Source organism: Dicentrarchus labrax, unplaced genomic scaffold (assembly GCF_905237075.1).
Source record: "Dicentrarchus labrax unplaced genomic scaffold, dlabrax2021, whole genome shotgun sequence".
NCBI lineage: Eukaryota > Metazoa > Chordata > Actinopteri > Moronidae > Dicentrarchus > Dicentrarchus labrax.
The window spans coordinates 15,557,523-15,577,616 of record NW_026136710.1 but is presented as its reverse complement, the minus strand read 5'-3'; the positions used below and the strand labels follow the sequence as shown (position 1 = coordinate 15,577,616).

The following is a 20,094-nucleotide window of genomic DNA, read 5'->3' as shown; positions in this document are numbered from 1 at the left end:
GTAACTGAAAAAGAAAATGACTTGTGCCCCGGTGAGGAATGCACACAGGCGGTGTTAGTGCATGCTGCAAAAGGCCGGGGTTCATGGTGGGAAAATGACACCATTCCTCAGACCTCAAAAACATCATCTGAGATTCATTATCATCATCATCATCATCATCATCATGTCATGAGCAGCAAACCACCATGCAGCCCGAGTTCAACTTCAACTTACCCCTTCTGAAAAACGGGGGTCTAATAACTCGTGGCTTGTGCACTAGGCGTGGTGGCCTTGTGTCCGTGGCCTCTTGTGGAGCAACAGAGACAAGGTAAGTTGGCCGTTACCCAGACTCAAAGGGCAACAGGAAGCTTTTCAGAGGTGGAAAGTAAATGAGAACAACAGCTCACCTTATTGTGCTGAAATATTTGTCTCAGATTATTTATTAGTGCTGGCTATACCAGCTGTTGTGACCAATACATCAGGTTACGGAAAAAAGAAGCACTTCAATTATGGAGTAATAATTGCAAAAAAAGCGTATAATCATTATTTCTAATCAATATACAGAAGTTATTTGTTTTTTCAGTGAATATTCTGTATCTTATAGAAGAATTGTATCCACTGAATTCATATTCCTTATGAATATATGTCTCTGCAAAATGGTATATAGTAACTGAGCCCCTGATTAACTTTCCTTCCAAATTCAGCTTGAGCAGGAAATTCCTGTAAACTTTCCATTTCTGATCATTACAGATCATTATGGGACAATCAAACAACCTTTACAATCGGCCTCGCCATGAATATGAAGTATTCATCTTATATTCACCCTCAAAACTTTATTAACAATCAAAACTTCTGACATTTTTATAGGATATCTTGAATGGAAGAGTCTCAAATCAACAAATGGATCCACAACTTGCTATAGAAAAAAAGTGAAATGATCTAACCTTGATGATATGTTGCTTTAAGGTAACTACGGTAAGGTTAAATCACTTCCATGCATTCTAGATGTAGTGGAGTAATTCGCTGTTCGTTGATAAAAGATACTGATTTGAATGTCGGATGTCTTGTGTGGTGTTGGATGTGTTTGTGTATGCTTACCATTGAGGACACTGGGGGACAGCAGGGAGGAGTCGCGGTCGCTAAGACGACAGGCGCCCTCCTCTAAAGACCCAGGTGCCAGCTGTGGAGCCTGACCCTCCAGAGAGGTCACAATGTCTGCACGATCAATGTTTTTCAGAGCGGTGTACAGGCTCTCCACTGGGAGGGAAACACATGGGAGGTAGGAGACGGAAGAAAGGACGGGGAAGTCAAGAAAGACAAGAAGTTAGAGAGTATTCTACAACCAGAGTCAAAAAGTAGGGTTTACCTGACAATTAGATAGCCAAAAAAGAGATGGATAATTTTATTATGTGATGCCAGATTCGCCTGTGATCCAAATGATATGACCTTGTCTTGACTTACTCTTGGCTCTTCTGCCTTCTCTGCTGGCCCACAGGCTGAGCAGAGCAGAGCTTTGGTCCAGCAGAGAGTTGGGATTCTCCACACGGATCCTATTGATGTCGTCCACGCCGAACTGAAGCTCACGTGCCAGCTCTGACAAGTAGACAAGTCGAGTAGATAAACAGGGTAATAGACACAGAAACACACAGATGCAGTGGATGGATGGCTATTCTGATCGTTTAAATGACTAACCTGCCCAGCTCAAACCCAGCTGTTCAGATATGATGTTGATCTTGATCTCAGTCCTCTCCATGGCATTCACTGTGGCTAAAGAGAAAAGAAAAATGCCAGTGTCACCAGGACAAATAAGGGTACATTTACAGGAAATTATAATGTGACTCTGGCTCTAATGATAAAAAATATAGATTATGTATAAGTCACAAACTATATCAGGGGTTAATGCTGGGACTTAGTGGACAGATAACCTCAACTTGAACTATCCAAATGTGTTTTATAGTGAAATCCTGAGACATTGGGAAATTAATTTTGGTTTAAATACGCTTTCTGTGTCTTAAAAGACTTGTTGACTCGAGCTGCTATTATGATTATTAATAGCAATACTTACCTTGATAAAAGCATTGCTCTGTTGAAGGAAATAAGCAATACCCACAACATTGTTTTTGTCCAAATCATCTTCAGGGTAAGCACACCATACGGATAAAGGGTGAGAATTTGGGGTTCATTCAGGTGCTAGTCCCACCAATCAAAGTAGCATTCAGTAACTATTATAGAGGGACTGAGGTGCAACGTAGCAGCGCTGTGTATTTGATAGACAGAAAAGGCCTTTTCCCACTCCACCATCAGCAACATTTAAACCAACCAGAACTGCCATCTTGACTCTGTTCATTTACCACAGGCCAATCATTATAAGGACTCCTCTGTCTAGCTCCACTGCGAGGTCCTGCCCATTCCCAGTGCTAAGCTACAGTGCTAATGCTAACAGTACCTGCTGCCATGCCATTGGAAATCGCAGTGGAGACACCAGCGCCATGCAAACCAATCACAGAAGTCATTCATCTGTTGTCATAGCTACCAGGACACTCAGGAAAGAAAAGGGCTAATTTGCCATGTGCCATGGAGCCATTTTGGGTCATGTTGGGGAACTGCTGCTCATCTTTTTGTCGCACATTCAATATGATTTCTGTCAACTGCACTGCAAAGAACTCTGGGGGCATACTGTAGAGCAGTGCATTGCATCCAAGGCTCAGTCTTTGTGCCATGCGTGCACGCGAGACAGATAGGGGGAAATAGAGAGAGGGCAGAGTGGGAAGCAAAGGGGTGTGGGTAAAGGGACAGTGCAACATTCAGTGCCCGTCTCCACTGTTTATAAATCAGGAGAGGGCTGAAGGTCAGGCAGTGAAAGACTCACCCACACCAGGCTCGTTCAATGCACTGTAGCGTTCCCTCAGGGCGAGGGGGGTTAAAGTTCGCCTGCGCTCCTCACTCCCGACAACCTAAAAAATAAAAACAACAAAACTACATTAGAATTACATTATAATTATTGTCTGAAGTGTCATTATTGTAGCACATTTTAACTTGTGAACAACCACTGTTTGGCCTGCAGGACATTATCACTATGTAGAGCTGCTACAGTGACACATTACATGAATATGAACATGTAATATTTGTATTAATAGTCATTGTGATAATTTTCAAAATAATTTCTTCAAGTTGAATTTAAATTCAGTGCATAGAAGTCATGTGCAAACACTTCATTTATGTTTTTGTAAATGAAAATGTGCTGCATATATGCATTAGGGGCATTTATTTAGCGTGGAGAAAAACTTCTCATTCCAAGAATGTCACGTACCCAGACCCCTGTGTCATCATGCACATGGACGGCTGAGGTAACACAAAGGTTTGTGTATGTGTACTTGCTGGGGGGTGTTTGCAAGCAAGTCCTTACCTTGACACATGGTGGCATGGTTATGTTAAGGTTACACAGTACATGCTGTGTGTCCTCGTACTTGGTGCATTTCCGCAGAAAGGACAAAAACCCAGCAGCTTCCTTGTTACTATCTCTGACCTAACACAGAGAGTTGACAGACAGAGAAAAGAAGAGAAAGAGAGAGAGAAGAAGAAGATATGGAGAGAGAAAATGGTGGAAAAAGAAACCAGATAGAGGAATGGAAGAGAGAGTGGTGAACAAAAGGAGTAAGTAAAGAGGAAATGAAGGAAGTGAAAAAAAATACAGAACACAGAAAAGAAGAGAATGAAACAGAGCAGGAGAGAGAGAGAGAGAGAGAGAGAGAAAGAGAGAGAGAGAGGAGGAAGAAAAACAGATCAAAACGGGTATTAGATCCCTCCACAATGTCTAGAGCATGTGGCGCAGTAACATGGGACGAGAAGCAGGGGGAAACAGGGATGGAAGCAGTCCACAGGCAGGCGAGAGGGAGAGATTTACCTGCACATTTTACCTGGACGTCTGTCAGACCAGACAGTTACAGAGTGACCGCGAGAGAGAGAAAGAGAGACAGTGAGACAGACACGTACAGACAGGCAAGGCCGCAAGATTGGAAGGCAGGCAAAGAAAGTGAGGGAGTCACAGGACATGCAAACAATTACCCAAGAGAGTCGACAGGTAGACAGGTAAGTTGTTTGTTGCTTGGTTACACCATAATGAAAAGATATTTATCAAAGTATTTATCTAGCTGATACCGAACACGAGTGTGTGTCTAACAGACAAATAGATGGATAACAAAAAAATGAACAGAAGACAATAAAAGAATTACATGAATATGATAGACAGACATGAAAAAGGCACACACAGTATGAAGTCTGTGCAAGAGAGGAGGTTTAAACATCAGTAGAATGCAGAAGGGCAAGAAGAGACAAGAAATGACTGATAATTATGATCAGAAAGAAGGACTGATTTTACAGTGATGCATCTGTGACCAAAGGGACATACTTAAAGAACTGTGTGACATTATTACATATTAGGGAGGTGTTTCTTATTACACATACACAAAAGGAAAAAAAAAAAGAAAAAGAACCAAATAAATCTGGGACAAATTTGGACAATGTTTAACTTGTCATTTGTTTAGAAAGAGTGAACACATTTTGACAATCACAAACATGAATGGACTGACTGACAGACATACACAGATAAGAGAGAAATTCATCAATATATCTAAAATGATTAATAACAATCATCCTTATTAACATACCTTCATTAATATATAGTGAAATTCATATTATTTCTTAACCTCAAAGGCCCAGTGTGTAACATTTCTATTGGCAGAAGTGGAATTCCAAATCATATGTATGTTATCATTAGTAATCACCTGAAAACAAGAATCATTGTGTTTTTGTTACCTAGAATGAGAATTTGTTTTATATACAGAACCTGCCATGTTGAACCGCCATGTTTCTACAATAACCCAGGATGGACAAACCAAACACTGGTTCAAGATAGGGTTTTGTAGCCACTAGTTTCTACTACATGCTTGTTACAAGGTGAGGAAGTTGCAGTCAGCTGCTTCACTAAATCCTACACACTGGACCTTTAAAATTACACTTAAAGTGAAATGATGTTATTAGTCTTTTCAAATTCCACAGTTTTTCAGGTGTAACTTTCTTGGTGTGGTGTTGCTGTGGTCCTGAATGAGTGCTGCACTGTTACCTTAACTTTTATATGCTAATGGTGAGACAAAGTGAGAGACTGCCTGACAGATATGACAGTGAAAAGCAAACACACAAAAACCACTGTATGAACAGGTTGTTTGGGTGATCAGCAGGTGGAGGCTTAGGATGGAAACTGACTAACTGGCGAGGAGGATCCTTGACACACTGAATCCAACAACTGTGCGAACAATACCACAGTACAGTATGAATACGTAGCGAGTGATAGAAAAGCAAGCATATGAATAGTCAAATGGAGACAGACCTTGACAGAGACAGGCAGCCTGTTATCTCTGAAGGCCTGGAAGCTGAAGCTGCGAGGCTGCTGAGTGGCCTTCCTGATGGGTACAAGGTTCCCAGAACACTCAAGATGCAGCGGCATGCCCTCCATCAGCTGTGGAGAGTTTCACAAAATGTTAAGGGTGACAAGATAAATAGTAACTGTGAGAGAATTTGAGAGGGATTTGACCTTTGTACAACAGCCACAGTGTGGATCGATATAAGACACAAGCAAGTACTCCTCTGTGCTGCAGAAAACACTTGGAGGATTAAGCCTCCCGTAATGGGGAGATTTTGGGAGCAAAGCCAGGAAAAAATGCATCTTTCTTAAATTCCCTCTTCTAATTCATATACTACAGATGACTTTTGACTAGCCACAATTGCATTTGTATTATATAAATTGGTATTTTGGTAATTGGTAATTATGTGAAAATGATTTGCACTGTCTGGGAGCTACGTTTGAGGTTGCCATGACCCCTACTGCTCTCTGTAACAGCTTTCCCTTTTTGTGAACCTGGCAGCATTTTCCTTTCCCCTGTGCTGACCTCAATGTCTCGACTGCGGGCCACTTCAGTGAAGTTTTCATGCAGCTCCAGTGTTTTGTCCATCTTGTCGTCTGTCATGCAGTAACAACGCAAGCGTCCCTCGCGCGCCTCATTCATCTTGGCAAAAATAACAAACTTGGCCATATATGGAACAGACATCAGCTCCCGGTACAGCAAATTGGCAAAGGTCACTGCCTCTGCCGTGCGTGGACAGTCCGCCAGCCAGAATCTGGATAAGAGAAAAGGGAAGGTTGAAAGTGGAAAGATGCAAACTTGATTCAGAAGTGTGCAAGAGAGCAGGGAAGGAACGCTAACTGGTAATCAATTGTTCTGATTAATGCTGAAGCGCTCACCTTGCAGAAACATTGGTGGTAAAGTTGGCACAGTTCTTGGCGTACATCAGCTTAGTGGTTCCAGTGATATCCTCCCACTGAGCTGGTGCTGTGCCACCTTACGCACAATAACAACACTGTGTCATTCATGTCCTGATAACCAAGGTTTTACAGTAAACATGTTGTATGTTACATCTAAATTTAATTAAGTGGAAACCTACCAATGACACTGCAGAGGAGGCGCAGGCTGGTGGTATCACCCTCCCCAGCATCCCGAGGACTCTCCCTCCAGGATGGTGGCAAAGGGATGCGCAACCCGATTGGACGGTGAAATTTGCGTCGGCGTGGCTCGATGGTAACCACTGGGCTGAAGGTCGCCTGGTTACCAAGATGCCGAGTCAGCAGTTCATCAGGGATTGGCTGCGCCTGAGGTGGAAGTGGTGGGGGGAAAAAGGTAATTAAAAAGGAGGGTGTGAGAACAGACACTTATGACTATGGAGTTTAAAAAGCTGGATACACAAAATATGTGAAAGACAAACTCAAGCACAAACAGAAGGATAGTGAAAAGCAGGAAATAGAAATAAGGGTAAGGGGGGTGGGGGCAAAAACAAAACAGAGCAACACATGTGCAATAGACTGAAACATCAAACTCACAGCCATACTCACACATGCAACCAATTCATATTTCACACCTGACCCAAATCAGACCAGTGCATCAGCTCAGTCAGTGTGGCTCACAACTTAAATCAGGGAACTGAGGAGTGATGAATGGCTGGATAAAAGGAAAACATAAACAGAGCAGCATAAGGCAAAGCAAAACTCATGCAATTTCCTTAAATAGCATCAGTGCAGTGACAGATCTGTGCTGTGACAGACAATGTAAACAATAAACACTGAAGTGACCAAAATGAAATGTAGAACCCATAATCCGTCGTAATCGTTCTGTCGTGAAAAATAAAACCAAGCGGAGGTGTTGTGTGAAAAGAGATAGTCAGCATGAGTGTTTGCCAAGTCCCCATATGTGTGTCTGTGGAGGTCTGGATGTGCGACAGTCAGCCACCCATTTGCCAAAAGCTCCGGTTTGGGAGGACAGACACCACGTGTTACAAATGCTAATTTAGAAACAGTGCCGTGGTGTGACAGGGAGGTCATGTCGCCTAGTTCTTGGCAGCAGTTTATGCAGGGCGATGTAAACTTTATATCATATACTATCTTAAATACCCTGAAAACATATTTTCTCACTCACAGTGTTTTATCTGTCAGTGATGGGCTCCAACATGACCGCACAGTTTGTGTTGCCAAAGTTAGAACAGTTTTGGTTCAGTGATAATTATGCATTTCGGTTCTTGTCCTTGCTTTTCTCACTGGCTTGAAGTGCGCGGGGATCCACTTGAAAGAGGTGATGTGATATAATACTTCCCTGCACCAATCAGAGTTTAGAATCTGAATGTGTTGTGTGTTTGTTTGTTTGTTTTTAGGTGTGTTTTTGAATATCTTACTTACAACCATGCACATTTTACATTATTGCTGAACAGTTTCTAGGTCATAATGCTTTAGATTCTTAATATTTTCTTCATATCTTTAAGGTAGCTGTTCAGTTTCAGTAAAAGCAGATTTGGTGTTAACTGTAATTAAACAAATGGAAACCAATGACTACCAGAGATATACAGTAGGTGAATTATATCTGAAAAAATTAAACACATACACAGTTTGCAGTAAATGGGAAACAACGAGCAAAAAATGGCAATGGTTCATGAACTTCCTTCAAACATCAAGATTCACAATAGTAAGAGAATAAAGTCTCTGTTCGCAGTCAAGCAGTACAGCATGCACTTTCACTCTCAATGACTGATGCACAACTCTTACATATTCACGCTCATTTGTCAAACAGACAGAACATCAACTTCAGGATGTGAAATCTGTCAAAACTCAACTCAAAGAGGCTGAATGCAGCACAAACAGAAATGCCACAGGTAAACACGTTGGCATAGACCATTTAGTCACAGAGTCAGCAGTTTTGTAATTCAAACATCTGTCCTCAGTAATTTCTGAAAAACACCAGATTGTCTCTGTTGGACAAGCAAAATAAACTCAGATCAATTATGAAAGATCTGCATAAGATCTATTCTCATGTTTCTCATATGTGCAAATCACTTTCCTCTTCATCAGTCCTGCTCACTTTAAGCTCTCTCCCTCTACTGTATTTCAGCTCAAATTCCCTCTCCTTACCTGCAGTCCCAGTCTCACTCTCTTGGTGACAGCCGTCTCTGGGAAGATGGCCTCGACGTGGGGCACAAGCTTACTGGTCAGCCGGCCGCCTTCTGGGCCGATCAGATCGCTCTCTTGCTGAATGCGGGAGACCACAGCGAAGTAGAGGGGGAAGTCTGTCGAGATGATCCGACGGATTCTCTTCTTCTCCAGCTCATCCTGACTCTCCAAGTCTACACACAGGATGGAGTGAAGAGAGAGTATTTTACATCTGTCCAGGTGACAGAGATTATTATGAAGATTAAGATTAAGACTTATCTGCAACCGTAAAAGGACTCACGAACACGCATTCATTACCATCACACTGACCTTCATCCATGCCATTCAGAATGGTTTCCAGCACTTCGTCACCATAGCGATTGCGATGTTCCTTCCAGACCGAGCCATTTTCACTGCGGAGGACCACGAGCTCCCGGTCCCCTCGGCCTAGTGACGCAAAGTGGGGGATTTCCACTATTACAGGCCTGTAAAAGAAATAAAAAAGCTGTGTTAAAATCTGGTTTTCAGATTTCAGGCTTTTACTTTTATCCAATGTACAGAACATCATGAAATCACAGAATAAATAACAAAATTTGAAAAAGCAATAATATCTAATTCTGTTGTCTAGCATTACTGTTGCTAAGATTATACCAGAGTTATGCAGACCTACTGATGTCCACTAGATGGCATAATAATCATTGGCTTGTCTGAACATGCTACAAACATAAATGCACAGATGGGCACACAGAAAAAGCTCGACAAGTTATTTTTACATGAACCTTTTTAAAGCTGGATGAATACAATAAAAAAGCAAGTACAAAACTGACTCACCCAAGGAACTGCATACTGGACGGCCCTAGGGAAATGATACGGCTAGCAAGGCCCTCCCCCTCCACCAGCGGAGGAGGCGTGGTCAGTTTCTGAGGTTTGACCAGGCGGCAGGTGATGCGTGTTGGGGCAGTGCAGGTTCGAGGAGGAATGATAACTCGCAGGCCGTGGTGTCTGCTACCTCGCATGGAGCCTCCCCGAGCGTCCACCATGAAACTCACCAGAAAGCTGAGTCAAACAGTAATATGACGACTAAATGAAAAGGTTCAGATGACCACTTAATCATCTTTAAACTTTATGTGATTATGATCAAGTTGCATTTAGCAGTAAATGACAAACTACGGGAACATAAAATTTACCAGTCAATACTGGACTTTTTGTATTCTGCCCACGAAATCAGACAAAAAACCATCTGTGTTTCATTCAGCAGCAAAATCTGCTTTGTGCATAGTGATTCATAAAGGAGACACCAATCTGCTACGTGTGTGCCCTTTTCATTCATTTTTGCCTCAATATGGCAGGGGAGGACAGGCCATCTGGAGTGGATACTAAGTGCAGCAAAGAACGACATAAAAAGATTAAAAAAGAGCCCCATGTTTGATCCTACACTCAGCAGGCAGCTTCATACAGGTGTGTGTGTGTTTGGGAGAAAGAAAGAGACAGGGTGACTCTTTCCCCCAAACACCCTCACTCTATATTCTGCTTTGCAAAGCTGACTCATTGTGCTGTGCATAAATTAAGACTTAGCAGACTTAATGAATTAACCTTTTCTAACATTATGAAACTTAAATATTTTGATTACATGTGTTTTATGCGTTAACAGTTAAAATGGATTATGATCCTCAAGTAACCAACATGTATAATTGATTTATGTCATATACTATATCATCCCATTTACGGTATAAATCCTAGGTTATATTGAATAGAACACAGTGCTATACATGTAATTATTTTTAGATATTTTTCAGTGCAATAGGAAGTGGGGTGGTGGGTGGAGTATCTGTAGTTCAATCTTGGTCACTCATCATCATCACTGATGTTTTGGCATCATTCATGCTTTGATGTGAGGGACGCCATAACACCAGTGATCATAACAAATGAGGTATGATTGAAGCGCAGCATTCTTAGTTGTGGAGTTTGTGAACATGCCTTCCCCCTTTGTCATACTAACATGGCAATTAGTATTTAATCAAAACAAGACCCTTCATGATTGCCTAATGCCCTGCCTTTCACACTATACATGTGAGTCTATATTCAGAGAATCCTTTCACATATGTTCCCTTTTAATCCATCTCTGTTGTCCTTGTGTACTTTCTGTACTTCCAAAATACATTTGTAAGACTAGTAATCTCATGGGGTCTTCCAAAATCCCTCCTTTACCATAAGCCTGATAAGCAACATCAATCAATAACATAATTTAACATAAATTGAATTTGAAAAATGAGGATTAACATGCAGCACAATGTATCATTAGCTAACCCAGTGTGAATGGGGCTGGCCACAGGGCTGACGTTGTCTGAAGTCTCTGTAGCCGGACTGCTTGGGATAAGAGAGTCTTCGTCATACTCCTTTGGCAAGGGGATGGGGGTGTGCTGAGGTCAGAGAGGGAGAAAAGAGACTGGCAGTGAAAAATTGAGAGGCAGTAAAATAACCATGGCTGAAAAGATTAAGATTATGAGAGAGACAAAGGCGGGCGGGAATGACAGAGAAAAGGGAGAGAGAGAGAGAGAGAGAGAGAGAGAGAGAGAGAGAGAGAGAGAGAGAGAGAGAGAGAGACAGGAGAAGGTGATAACAAAAATACAGCAGAATAAAAGCAGTGAGAAAAGAGAGAAAATGATGGACAGAAACAGGCAGCAGGTACACCAGAAAAAGAGGAGACAATCTATTAGAAGCGATGGAGAGAAAACCAGAAACCAAAATAAGACATAAAAATAAACAATAATAATCATAATCAAAATGATTTTTAATACTGTAGGTATTTAACTTTTACAAATGAATGTGCCTTTAATTGGATGAAGAAACAAACGCTTATAAAATGTAATGTACTCTAAACCGCATGAGTTTAAGCCTACCTGATCCAGTAATACAGTCTCTGGGGACACACAAGGGATCCTGGGAATAGCAGGAGAATATGGCCTGTGGGAGAGGAAGTGAGAATAATATACGACAGGAAAACTGACAATTATACTATACTATATAATAGGACAGAGATACTGTAAATTATCTATGCCAGACATTCAATTACTTACTCAATCCCATTTAACATCTAACTTGAGTGCACAATGACTTACGTGGTACCCATGCCACCCTCAAAGTCTCTAAGTGTTTTCTTTGGGGAGAGGAAGTCATCGTCCTGGTCCTTGAAGTCATCAAGCTTCAAATAGCGTGCTCCATCCATCCCGAGCAACTCGTCTCCTGTGGGCAAAATGAAGAGGTAAGAAAGATGGAAACGGAGCAAAGAGGAAAAAAACTGGCAAGGAACAGGATTGCACATAAAGAATTAAGAGAGAAAAAGACGAGACCAGGGGAAAACAGGGCAAAATGATGCTGATCTCAACTCTCAAGTTCTTCCACTCAGTCGTAAAATGTATGTTTTTTCAAATCAAGTACAAAAATCTGCCAATGCAATTCACCTTTATTCACCAATGCTATTTTGACTAGATTTTTCTTTTTTTTTTATGAGTGACATTATCTTGAATTGTGGTCGACATCTCCACTTGAATCAAAATAATGTCACTTGATTTAGTTCTCCATAGATGATAGCAGTAATTGTTAGACCACCATCCTTCCCATCCCTTCACCTTCATGAAACCACAGAAAAAAATGGCCACAAAGCAATCTCAAATATTTGAGTCTAAGCAATGGAGTCAAACCAACAATAACCAGAGCCAATGGAAACCAAAGGAGTGAAAGAAGAGGATTGGTAAGACAGTGAATATTAACACAGTTTAGGACACTGCATGGACGGCAAACTGCAAGGCACCTGGTGACAGCTTTTTTAGTGAGCATGCCCATTAAAGATGAAATCACATGTGGTGATGGTTGTTTCTGTGTAGGAGAAAATACCTCAATTATTAAGGAGGAATGATTCCGAAATAATGATCATAACAACAATAGTAAACCATAAACCACTTCACAAAACAGAGCTGTTTACAGACAATTAAACATTCATTAGTACAAGCTGTACAGACAAAAAATGTTAAAGAAGGAAAAAGCAATACAATTAAATAAGTACAACAAGAACAAAATGGCTTAAAAATGGAGCTTGCATGTAAATGTTTCTTCAAAATGTTAAATCGTCTAAATGTTAAAAAACTACATTTGATTTAATTCTGAATTTCTTTAAGGCATAAAGACGACTGCATAAACAGCAACTGTGCGTGCCGTTTGCTGAGTGTCACAGCTGGGGCACAGCATGTGTGTAATCAGCTTATTGATCAATTAGGCAGTAAATGGTAGGAGCACTCATTTTCAAAATGGCTAGATTGGAAGGGAGCTGTTTGCCTTTTAAAAGGCAGAAATACTGGAGTTCTGTCAATAATGAGTCCACGAACAGATGCGCATTGAACGCTGGTAAAAGGAAAATGTCGTGACTACATGCTGATGAAAAACAGACAGATTTCTTTTAAATAAATCTCTAAGCAAGAGGGAGAGGAGGAGAGAATAAAGATAAGAGAAGAGCGAACAGGGCTGGAGTTGAGAGTCAGAGGAACTAATCAGGAAGACAATTAGTGACACACAGAGAAAATGAGAAAGTGCAATTGCAATGAAGGCACAAGTTCACTAGCCACCGGACCGGACAAGCCAGAGATACAGACACAATCCTACCTAAAGTTAGCTGGGCAACCCCTACAAAACAAATGGAAAAGGGTGTTATAAACAGTCATATACATAATTACATTCATGAGGGTACTTTGATGTGTCAGTGTACCTCTCATATGAGCTTCTTCTTCTTATCAAAATAATAAATCAGAGCTGAAAATGAATGATCAAAGCTGTACAGTTGATGTGTTTAACAATCAAATTGGATAACCTACCTTCATCCTCTGAAACATCCAAAATCTCATCCACTGTCTCAGGAAAACTCATCCGATGCTTCTCTGTAGTGATCTGTAAAGAGAAGAAGGAGGTTGCAAGAGAGAGAGAGATATGGCAGAGACAGAGGAAAGAATGAAATGTAAAGAAAAGAGAGGAGAACAGATGGAAAATGCTATATTATAGCAGGCAAAGGAGCTGAACCCGATTAAGACAAGACAATTGTCTGGTTGAACATCTGAGTCATGGTGTGTCAAGGCTACTTCTTTGCGTATTGGATGTAACCATGTGAACCGTGTATGATGTGTTGCTCACCGCAGAGACCGACTCCTCGGTAACCAGTTTCAGCACATCAATGACAGAGATGTAACCAAGCCGCTTAGCAATACCCAGGGGAGAAGTCCCGTTCTACACAGAGAAAGACGAGAAACATCACGTAAAATATGAATTTTTTAGGTAAAACAAAATGCACTAAATTCTAACAATAGAAGTTATTCTATAAGGAAGTCTCTTATTTTGACAGATAATTTCATAGAGTGATACATCTTTTAATCGTTGGTCAGAATACAGACACAAAACATTAAATCAAAATGCAATTGAACGTAGGTAGGTTGTACAGTAGGTTTTTCAGAAGAAACATTGAACTTATACACACACACACACACAAAGTAATTGCAACTCGAAAGTTGGCAAATAAATACATATCTGGTACCTTAATAATGTTAATGTTATTTGGTGTTATTACAACTATTGTATGTAATGCTATAAGTTACTTACTTTAAATACATCTAATATCAACAGTGGAAAATTACAAAAATATTATACAGTATCATCAGCATATAGGGATGAATAGTGACGGTAGACAAGGGGGTACTCATTGTATTGTACTCCTTGTACATCATATCCATGTACCATATAATAGAAACTGAGCAGTTCATACTGCTACGATCACCACAGATGGGTAAAGTATCTTAATTCTACAAAAAAGAACATATTCAAATTCCATAGGATCCACCATAGGTGAGGAACTTGAAGGCAGTATTACAGTAGAGTAATAATACAGTACAGTGTATTGCCCAGCTCCCTTTTGAATATATAGGATGTCTTCAAACAGTGCTTTGCTTATTTTTTTCCACATCATCAATAGGACACACCAATAAATCAGTGTGCAGCTACAAAGATAATTCCCAGTGTTGAGAGGAAGGTCCTAACAGGACATGGTATTCCTAAAGGTGTCTCACCGAGGTAATCTCATTGGGCTGGGCTCCGTGTTTCAACAACAGGGTGACAATATCGGTATGGCCCTGCTGAGCTGCCTGGTGCAGAGGGGTGTAGCCCATCTGGAGAGAAAAGAGGGAGGATGGTGAGACAAAAGAGGAAACACAGAGAAAGCAGTATTTCCATTATGATTTTGGCACCTCATGCTAATACCCGTGGTGCCGCAGCCAATCTTCTCAGACCGGTTAACTAATTGCTAGTTGTTAAACAGTGTTTTGATAAAGCTTCACACTACTGACAGTAAGCATCAAACAAGTAAACAAAAACACACAGCTAGTCATTAGGCGCACATGCAGTACAAGCAGGGCTCTAGACTGCAAGCATTTTTGGAAACAGTCCATTTCTCAATTTATGTGTTGGTTTTTTCTTAATCATCATTGTATGTCATGTGAAACATCAGGAGGGAGCGGGAATTAGTTTGTAAAATACAACATGCACGCAGACATCCTCTTGCATGCATGTGAACTGCAGACTAATTGCAAAATTCAACTAGTGTGACTGGGAATATTGCTGCTGATACTTAATAATAGTGATAATGCCCTAAATCTCAAGTTGCAGTGAAGATAATAGACAAGACAGATGTGTGCTGTGTTTTACTCTGAAGTCACTGTCACATGGATTCTAAACCATGACTATGGGCATTTCCATGATATAACTGGGAAACTGTGCATGCTTTCCATCAAATAAATAGATCATAAGATTGTGTTGAATGTTTAATTGTAACTTCTGCAATATTTGCAGCTTCTCTTCTCCTTCACAGGAGCAGCTCTGTCTGTCTGGTTATCACTCCTGACATGTTACCAATCAGATAGTGGGATAGAAAGGGGGAAGAAAGAGGGGATGACACACAGCAAAGAGCCACAAGTCAGACTCAAACCCATGGCCACATTGGTACATGGGGCGCCAGCTCTACTAAGTGAGCAACCATAGTGTCCCAAGAGATGTTTTTCTCTTTAAGCAATCATTCTCTAATGTCTATTTATTAGCTAAGCATTTATCATTAATACAGTTGCATGTATACAATTGTGTTGCGTGCATGTTGCACGATTTAAGTGGTGCTCCATCAATTTTCAGTAGGGAGCACAAGTGCTACTCGTGGACGAAGTTAGTCTGTAGACTTGAATATCAGTCATATATAGTTATATATGCAGTATTATAATAATGATATTTAGTTTACCCTTGTCTTGCTATTCACATGAGCCTGCTGCTGCAGAAGGAACTTCACCATCTTGATGTTGCCATAGTGACAGGCCACATGAAGGGGTGTGTAGCCCATCTAAGACAAGGAAAGAGAGACAGTTGGTTGTTGTTCAGTAGCTTCATGAACGCCTTCTTATAGACAGCTTGAACATAAACGTGACACAAACTGAGAAAATTATTATGTATTAATTTAAAATAAACACAACTACTTTTGTAAAATAAATTTTTATATTGTATTATTAGATACTGAATAGATTTTATACAAACTCTACTTAACTCTAATGAACTAATGTGACAAGACCACATGATGTAAATTAAATATTCATAGATCATTAATTTCTTTAATTGAGGGATTAAATGACATAAAATTGTTATCCACTTCTTCATTCCCAGTTAGACTTCTATTGGTTTCAAGCTAGCCACATGGAAAACCTCAAACTCTGAGATGAATAATGTACTGATATTGTCAATAACAGAAAATCCCAATGACTTTGACAACACATTGTAGGTCTGGCCCATCAGATTCTTAAATCCTGAGACTAATATCTGACTGTCCTGTAGTTAAATTACAATTCTGTTTCCATCAGCAAAGTGCAATTATTAATTCAGTGTCATATTTTAACTGAATGTCAGCCGATAATACCTATCCTATAATTCTTTGTACCAGTGGAAGTGGGGTAACTTACCCGTGAAGCAGCATAAACGGAGGCTCCTTGTTTGACCAATGTGTCTGCGATTCCCACGTGACCTTCTTGAGCCACAAGATGCAGAGGGGTCAATCCATTCTAACAGACAGAAAGAATGGACAGCAGAGATGAACACTATATCTTCCCAAAACAGCATCTTCAAAGTATGTTGATTTTGGTGGATGTAATATAGTCTAATGACCACACTACTTTTTAAAAAAAATATACTTTTGAAGGTGAGTTAGATAAATTTCACTCCATTTTAATATTATACCTTGTTTCCCAGATTCACATTGGCCTGTTTGGAGATGAGCAAGGCCACAATGTCGGGCCGCCCTTCCTGTGCAGCCAGGTGCAGAGGCGTGATGCCTTGGAGGGACTCAACGTTGGGTGTTGCCCCATTCTGCAGCAGACAACTGGCCACCTCCATCTGGTTCTGCTTGGCCGCTATGTGCAGGGCAGTGTAGCCATTCTGAAGCGAGAAACAAGGACATACAGGCACACACAAGACTTGGTATTGCTTTTCTTAACTGTTCTGTTAATCTAATTTTAGATTAAAACTTGAATGCTGTAATGAGAGCAACACTGAAAAGTAGTCATGTAAATTACTGTATGTTTAAGTATCACAGACTGTTTTGGTATGTGTATCGGCGATGGGTTGGCATGCTGTGTCGGCCTGCCTGTGTGCACACGCATTTGTGAGCATCTTACTCGGGCAGTGCTGTGTGCAGATCCTCCCTTGCTGACCAGGAGTTTAACAACATCCAGGTTGTTGTGATGGACGGCCACATGAAGGGGTGTCAAACCGTTCTGTTGAACACACACACATACATATGTACACGTATATAAACGCATAGACATACACAAAATCACAAAGAAACACGTATATATGAAACACATACAATGATAATCTATCAATCAGCTGATATATGAAATTAATTTCTACGGGCTCAAGCTTTCAGCTAGAATTTCTCTTCACAGCCTTGTCAAGAGTCCTTTATTGTTTTTGTGTACTTGAGGGATCTGAACTACAGGAAGCACAGAATGTCTCACCTTCCCAGCTGCATTAGGGTTGGCTCCTCGCTCCAGAAGGAGCTCAGCCACGTCCACCTTCCCATATTTACAGGCCACATGGAGGGGAGTGAAGCCTTTCTGCTCAAAAGAAAACAAAATCAGGAGAGAGATATTCCATGCTTGATACTGTGGTAGATTATACCCACTGTTGTTGGAAAAAATAGAGACAGGCTAGTTTTCTCATTAATTGTAATGCAGTTGAGAAAATATGCATTTTTACAAAAACCCAACGTGAATAAACTCAGAGTGTGTGAAGGAAGGAAACCATGGATGAGGAGGAAAATTAAATAAATTAGATACAATTAAGCACAAAATCAACCAGGAAGAGCCCTTGAAGAAGGACATATACAATTGATGCATTTTCACTGGATGGTTCTCTAATACAAATATCCCAGAAATTAGAAGTAAGGGTCTCCAAGCATAATGCCTAATGTAGCACAGCTGAGACTGAATGTTTCTTGTAGTAAGTGATCATTAATGCAGATTCAAGAAGTTTACCTTTGTCATCTTGATCTGCTGTGCCCCAGCATCCAACAAGATTCGAATAGTGTGGATATGTCCTTCACGTGCAGAGATGTGTAAAGGTGTGTGGCCTGCAGTTGTAGCTGAGTCTGGGTTGGCCTTGTGCTCAAGGAGCAGCTTGACAAGCTCCTTGTGGCCCATACGAGCCGCACAGTGTAGGGGTGTCTGGTCATCCTGGACAAATGGAGAAAGAGGGAAATTTTTGCTTTAAACAGGAAAATTATTGTTTAGAAGCAGTGGGTAATGAAGTAACACTACTAGCCAGCTATCCAAATCTGTCACTCATGTGTGCTGATTTTATTATATTTTATGAAACTTTTCCTTAAGTTCAAAAGGCAGAAATACCCTCCTCAGGAAATACTGAATGGCAGCAACAGATACAAACATACAGGACAAACACAGGCCGCACAGCTCGTACCTTAGCCCTGGCGTCCACTTGTGCTGCGTTCTGCAGCAGGAACTGAGCAACTTCACAGTGTCCTGCTCTGGAGGCCATGTGGAGGGGAGTCTCCACTTTCTGGTGTAGATAAATACATGCAAGCGGTCACTCAAAGTACATAATATTACAACACTTGTACGTATGCAACTGAGCTTTTCAATTAATTAATCAATTACTACATATTGCTGAACAGTTACAGGTTCAATTTGTAAGCCAAATACCTCTAGGCATATTCTAGCCCAGTGGTTCCCAATCTTTTTTCTTTGAAGCCCCCCTTGCCTGTGTCCAAGGCAAATCAGGCCCCCCCAACCCCAACCCCAACCCCTACCCGCATACACACACTAAATAGGTAATAAATAGCTTAATGAATTTAAATATGGACCAAAAATATGTTTCAATTTGGATTACACAGAGTTTTGATTATCCAATTGGGTGTGTTATTGGGATTTTATAAATTAAATTTTTGTAAATAATAATTTTGGTAACCTCACAACCTCAGCAGACAAAGTTGTGCGCACCCAGAGGAAAAAGGTGGATAATGAACTATGGAACTAACCCTAACCCAGACCCCAGGTTGGGAACCACTGTTCTAGCCCATACAGAAAAACATGATTTGTTATTTTAATCTTTAATTTAATTATTTTTATAACTTTTTGACCAAGTTTGTTTTTCAATTTGAAACAAATCTTGTTAAAATCCACCTCGTTCGTATCAGGGTCCCCGGTTGGTTCAGACTAGCTCATTTAAAAACAATTCATGCTCATTAACCAATGTCCCTTTAAACAGCATTGGCTTTCTGTGCTTGCAAAAAATAATTAATCTGTCTATGGCTAATTGTTTAATGTTTGACCTACACACCAGCTTAATTTTGAGGTAGAAAAAGGGGTTCTCACCACATTGGAAGCATTAGGTGAAGCCCCTCTCTGAAGCAGGTTCTTCACTATGTTCAGATGGCCCATGAATGCTGCTACATGAAGAGGAGTGAGACCAGACTGCACACACAGACACAGACAGAGTCAAGGCTCAATATCAAATGCATTACAGAGAAGTCAAGAGGCATTCTAGTTCATTATCCACCTTTTTCCAAATGACCATGTCACAGACATTATACAGGGGTTGTATCTATGAAAAAAATTATGTTCCTTGTCATTTCAAAACTATATAAGCCACACAAAATACAAAAGACATGGAATGATTATAAATTCCACTTGGTGTAAACTTCAGACTCTGTCCCTGGTGGTCGCATCGTCTCACCTCTGTGACAGCTTCTAGGGAAGCGGAGTGCTTAAGCAGCAGGTCCATGGACCGCATGTGGTTCTTCTTGCAAGCAATATGGAGAGGTGTGAAGCCATTCTGGAAACACAGAGGAAAAAGTTCACAAATAGACTACAAATGTGTCGAGTCCTAAAGCCAGAATCGCTTTATGGCTTTTGAGCCTACTAGAAGTTTCAAAATTATCTTGTTTTATTACAGCATTACTTTAATTTCACAGTTGTCTCCACGCAGTAATAACTGTTGGGGCATTGCTA

The 20,094-nt window shown here is 40.6% G+C and overlaps 1 protein-coding gene across 12 annotated transcripts in view; it reads right to left on the bottom strand.

The window, feature by feature from the left end:
* LOC127370656 (ankyrin-1-like) overlaps positions 1-20,094 on the bottom strand; it is a 71,249-nt gene that overhangs the window by 12,271 nt on the left and 38,884 nt on the right. For 3 of the 12 annotated variants that reach the window (XM_051412894.1, XM_051412896.1, XM_051412902.1), the window contains 29 exons: positions 19,820-19,918; positions 19,459-19,557; positions 18,545-18,643; positions 18,103-18,300; positions 17,584-17,682; positions 17,242-17,340; positions 16,805-17,002; positions 16,531-16,629; positions 15,822-15,920; positions 14,608-14,706; positions 13,682-13,774; positions 13,369-13,441; positions 13,160-13,180; positions 11,623-11,746; positions 11,404-11,467; positions 10,811-10,923; positions 9,335-9,559; positions 8,822-8,988; positions 8,486-8,697; positions 6,478-6,682; positions 6,278-6,374; positions 5,925-6,153; positions 5,366-5,494; positions 3,386-3,505; positions 2,849-2,933; positions 1,672-1,746; positions 1,441-1,572; positions 1,078-1,236; positions 214-285 (listed from right to left, as the gene is read on the bottom strand). In XM_051412894.1, coding sequence (XP_051268854.1) covers positions 214-285; positions 1,078-1,236; positions 1,441-1,572; positions 1,672-1,746; positions 2,849-2,933; positions 3,386-3,505; positions 5,366-5,494; positions 5,925-6,153; positions 6,278-6,374; positions 6,478-6,682; positions 8,486-8,697; positions 8,822-8,988; positions 9,335-9,559; positions 10,811-10,923; positions 11,404-11,467; positions 11,623-11,746; positions 13,160-13,180; positions 13,369-13,441; positions 13,682-13,774; positions 14,608-14,706; positions 15,822-15,920; positions 16,531-16,629; positions 16,805-17,002; positions 17,242-17,340; positions 17,584-17,682; positions 18,103-18,300; positions 18,545-18,643; positions 19,459-19,557; positions 19,820-19,918 — 3,583 coding nt within the window. Of the gene's footprint in view, positions 1-161; positions 348-1,077; positions 1,237-1,440; positions 1,573-1,671; positions 1,747-2,848; positions 2,934-3,385; positions 3,506-5,365; positions 5,495-5,924; positions 6,154-6,277; positions 6,375-6,477; positions 6,683-8,485; positions 8,698-8,821; positions 8,989-9,334; positions 9,560-10,810; positions 10,924-11,403; positions 11,468-11,622; positions 11,747-13,159; positions 13,181-13,368; positions 13,442-13,681; positions 13,775-14,607; positions 14,707-15,821; positions 15,921-16,530; positions 16,630-16,804; positions 17,003-17,241; positions 17,341-17,583; positions 17,683-18,102; positions 18,301-18,544; positions 18,644-19,458; positions 19,558-19,819; positions 19,919-20,094 lie in introns of those variants that run through there. The other 9 variants (XM_051412899.1, XM_051412903.1, XM_051412897.1 and 6 more) reach the window with 8 other exon arrangements.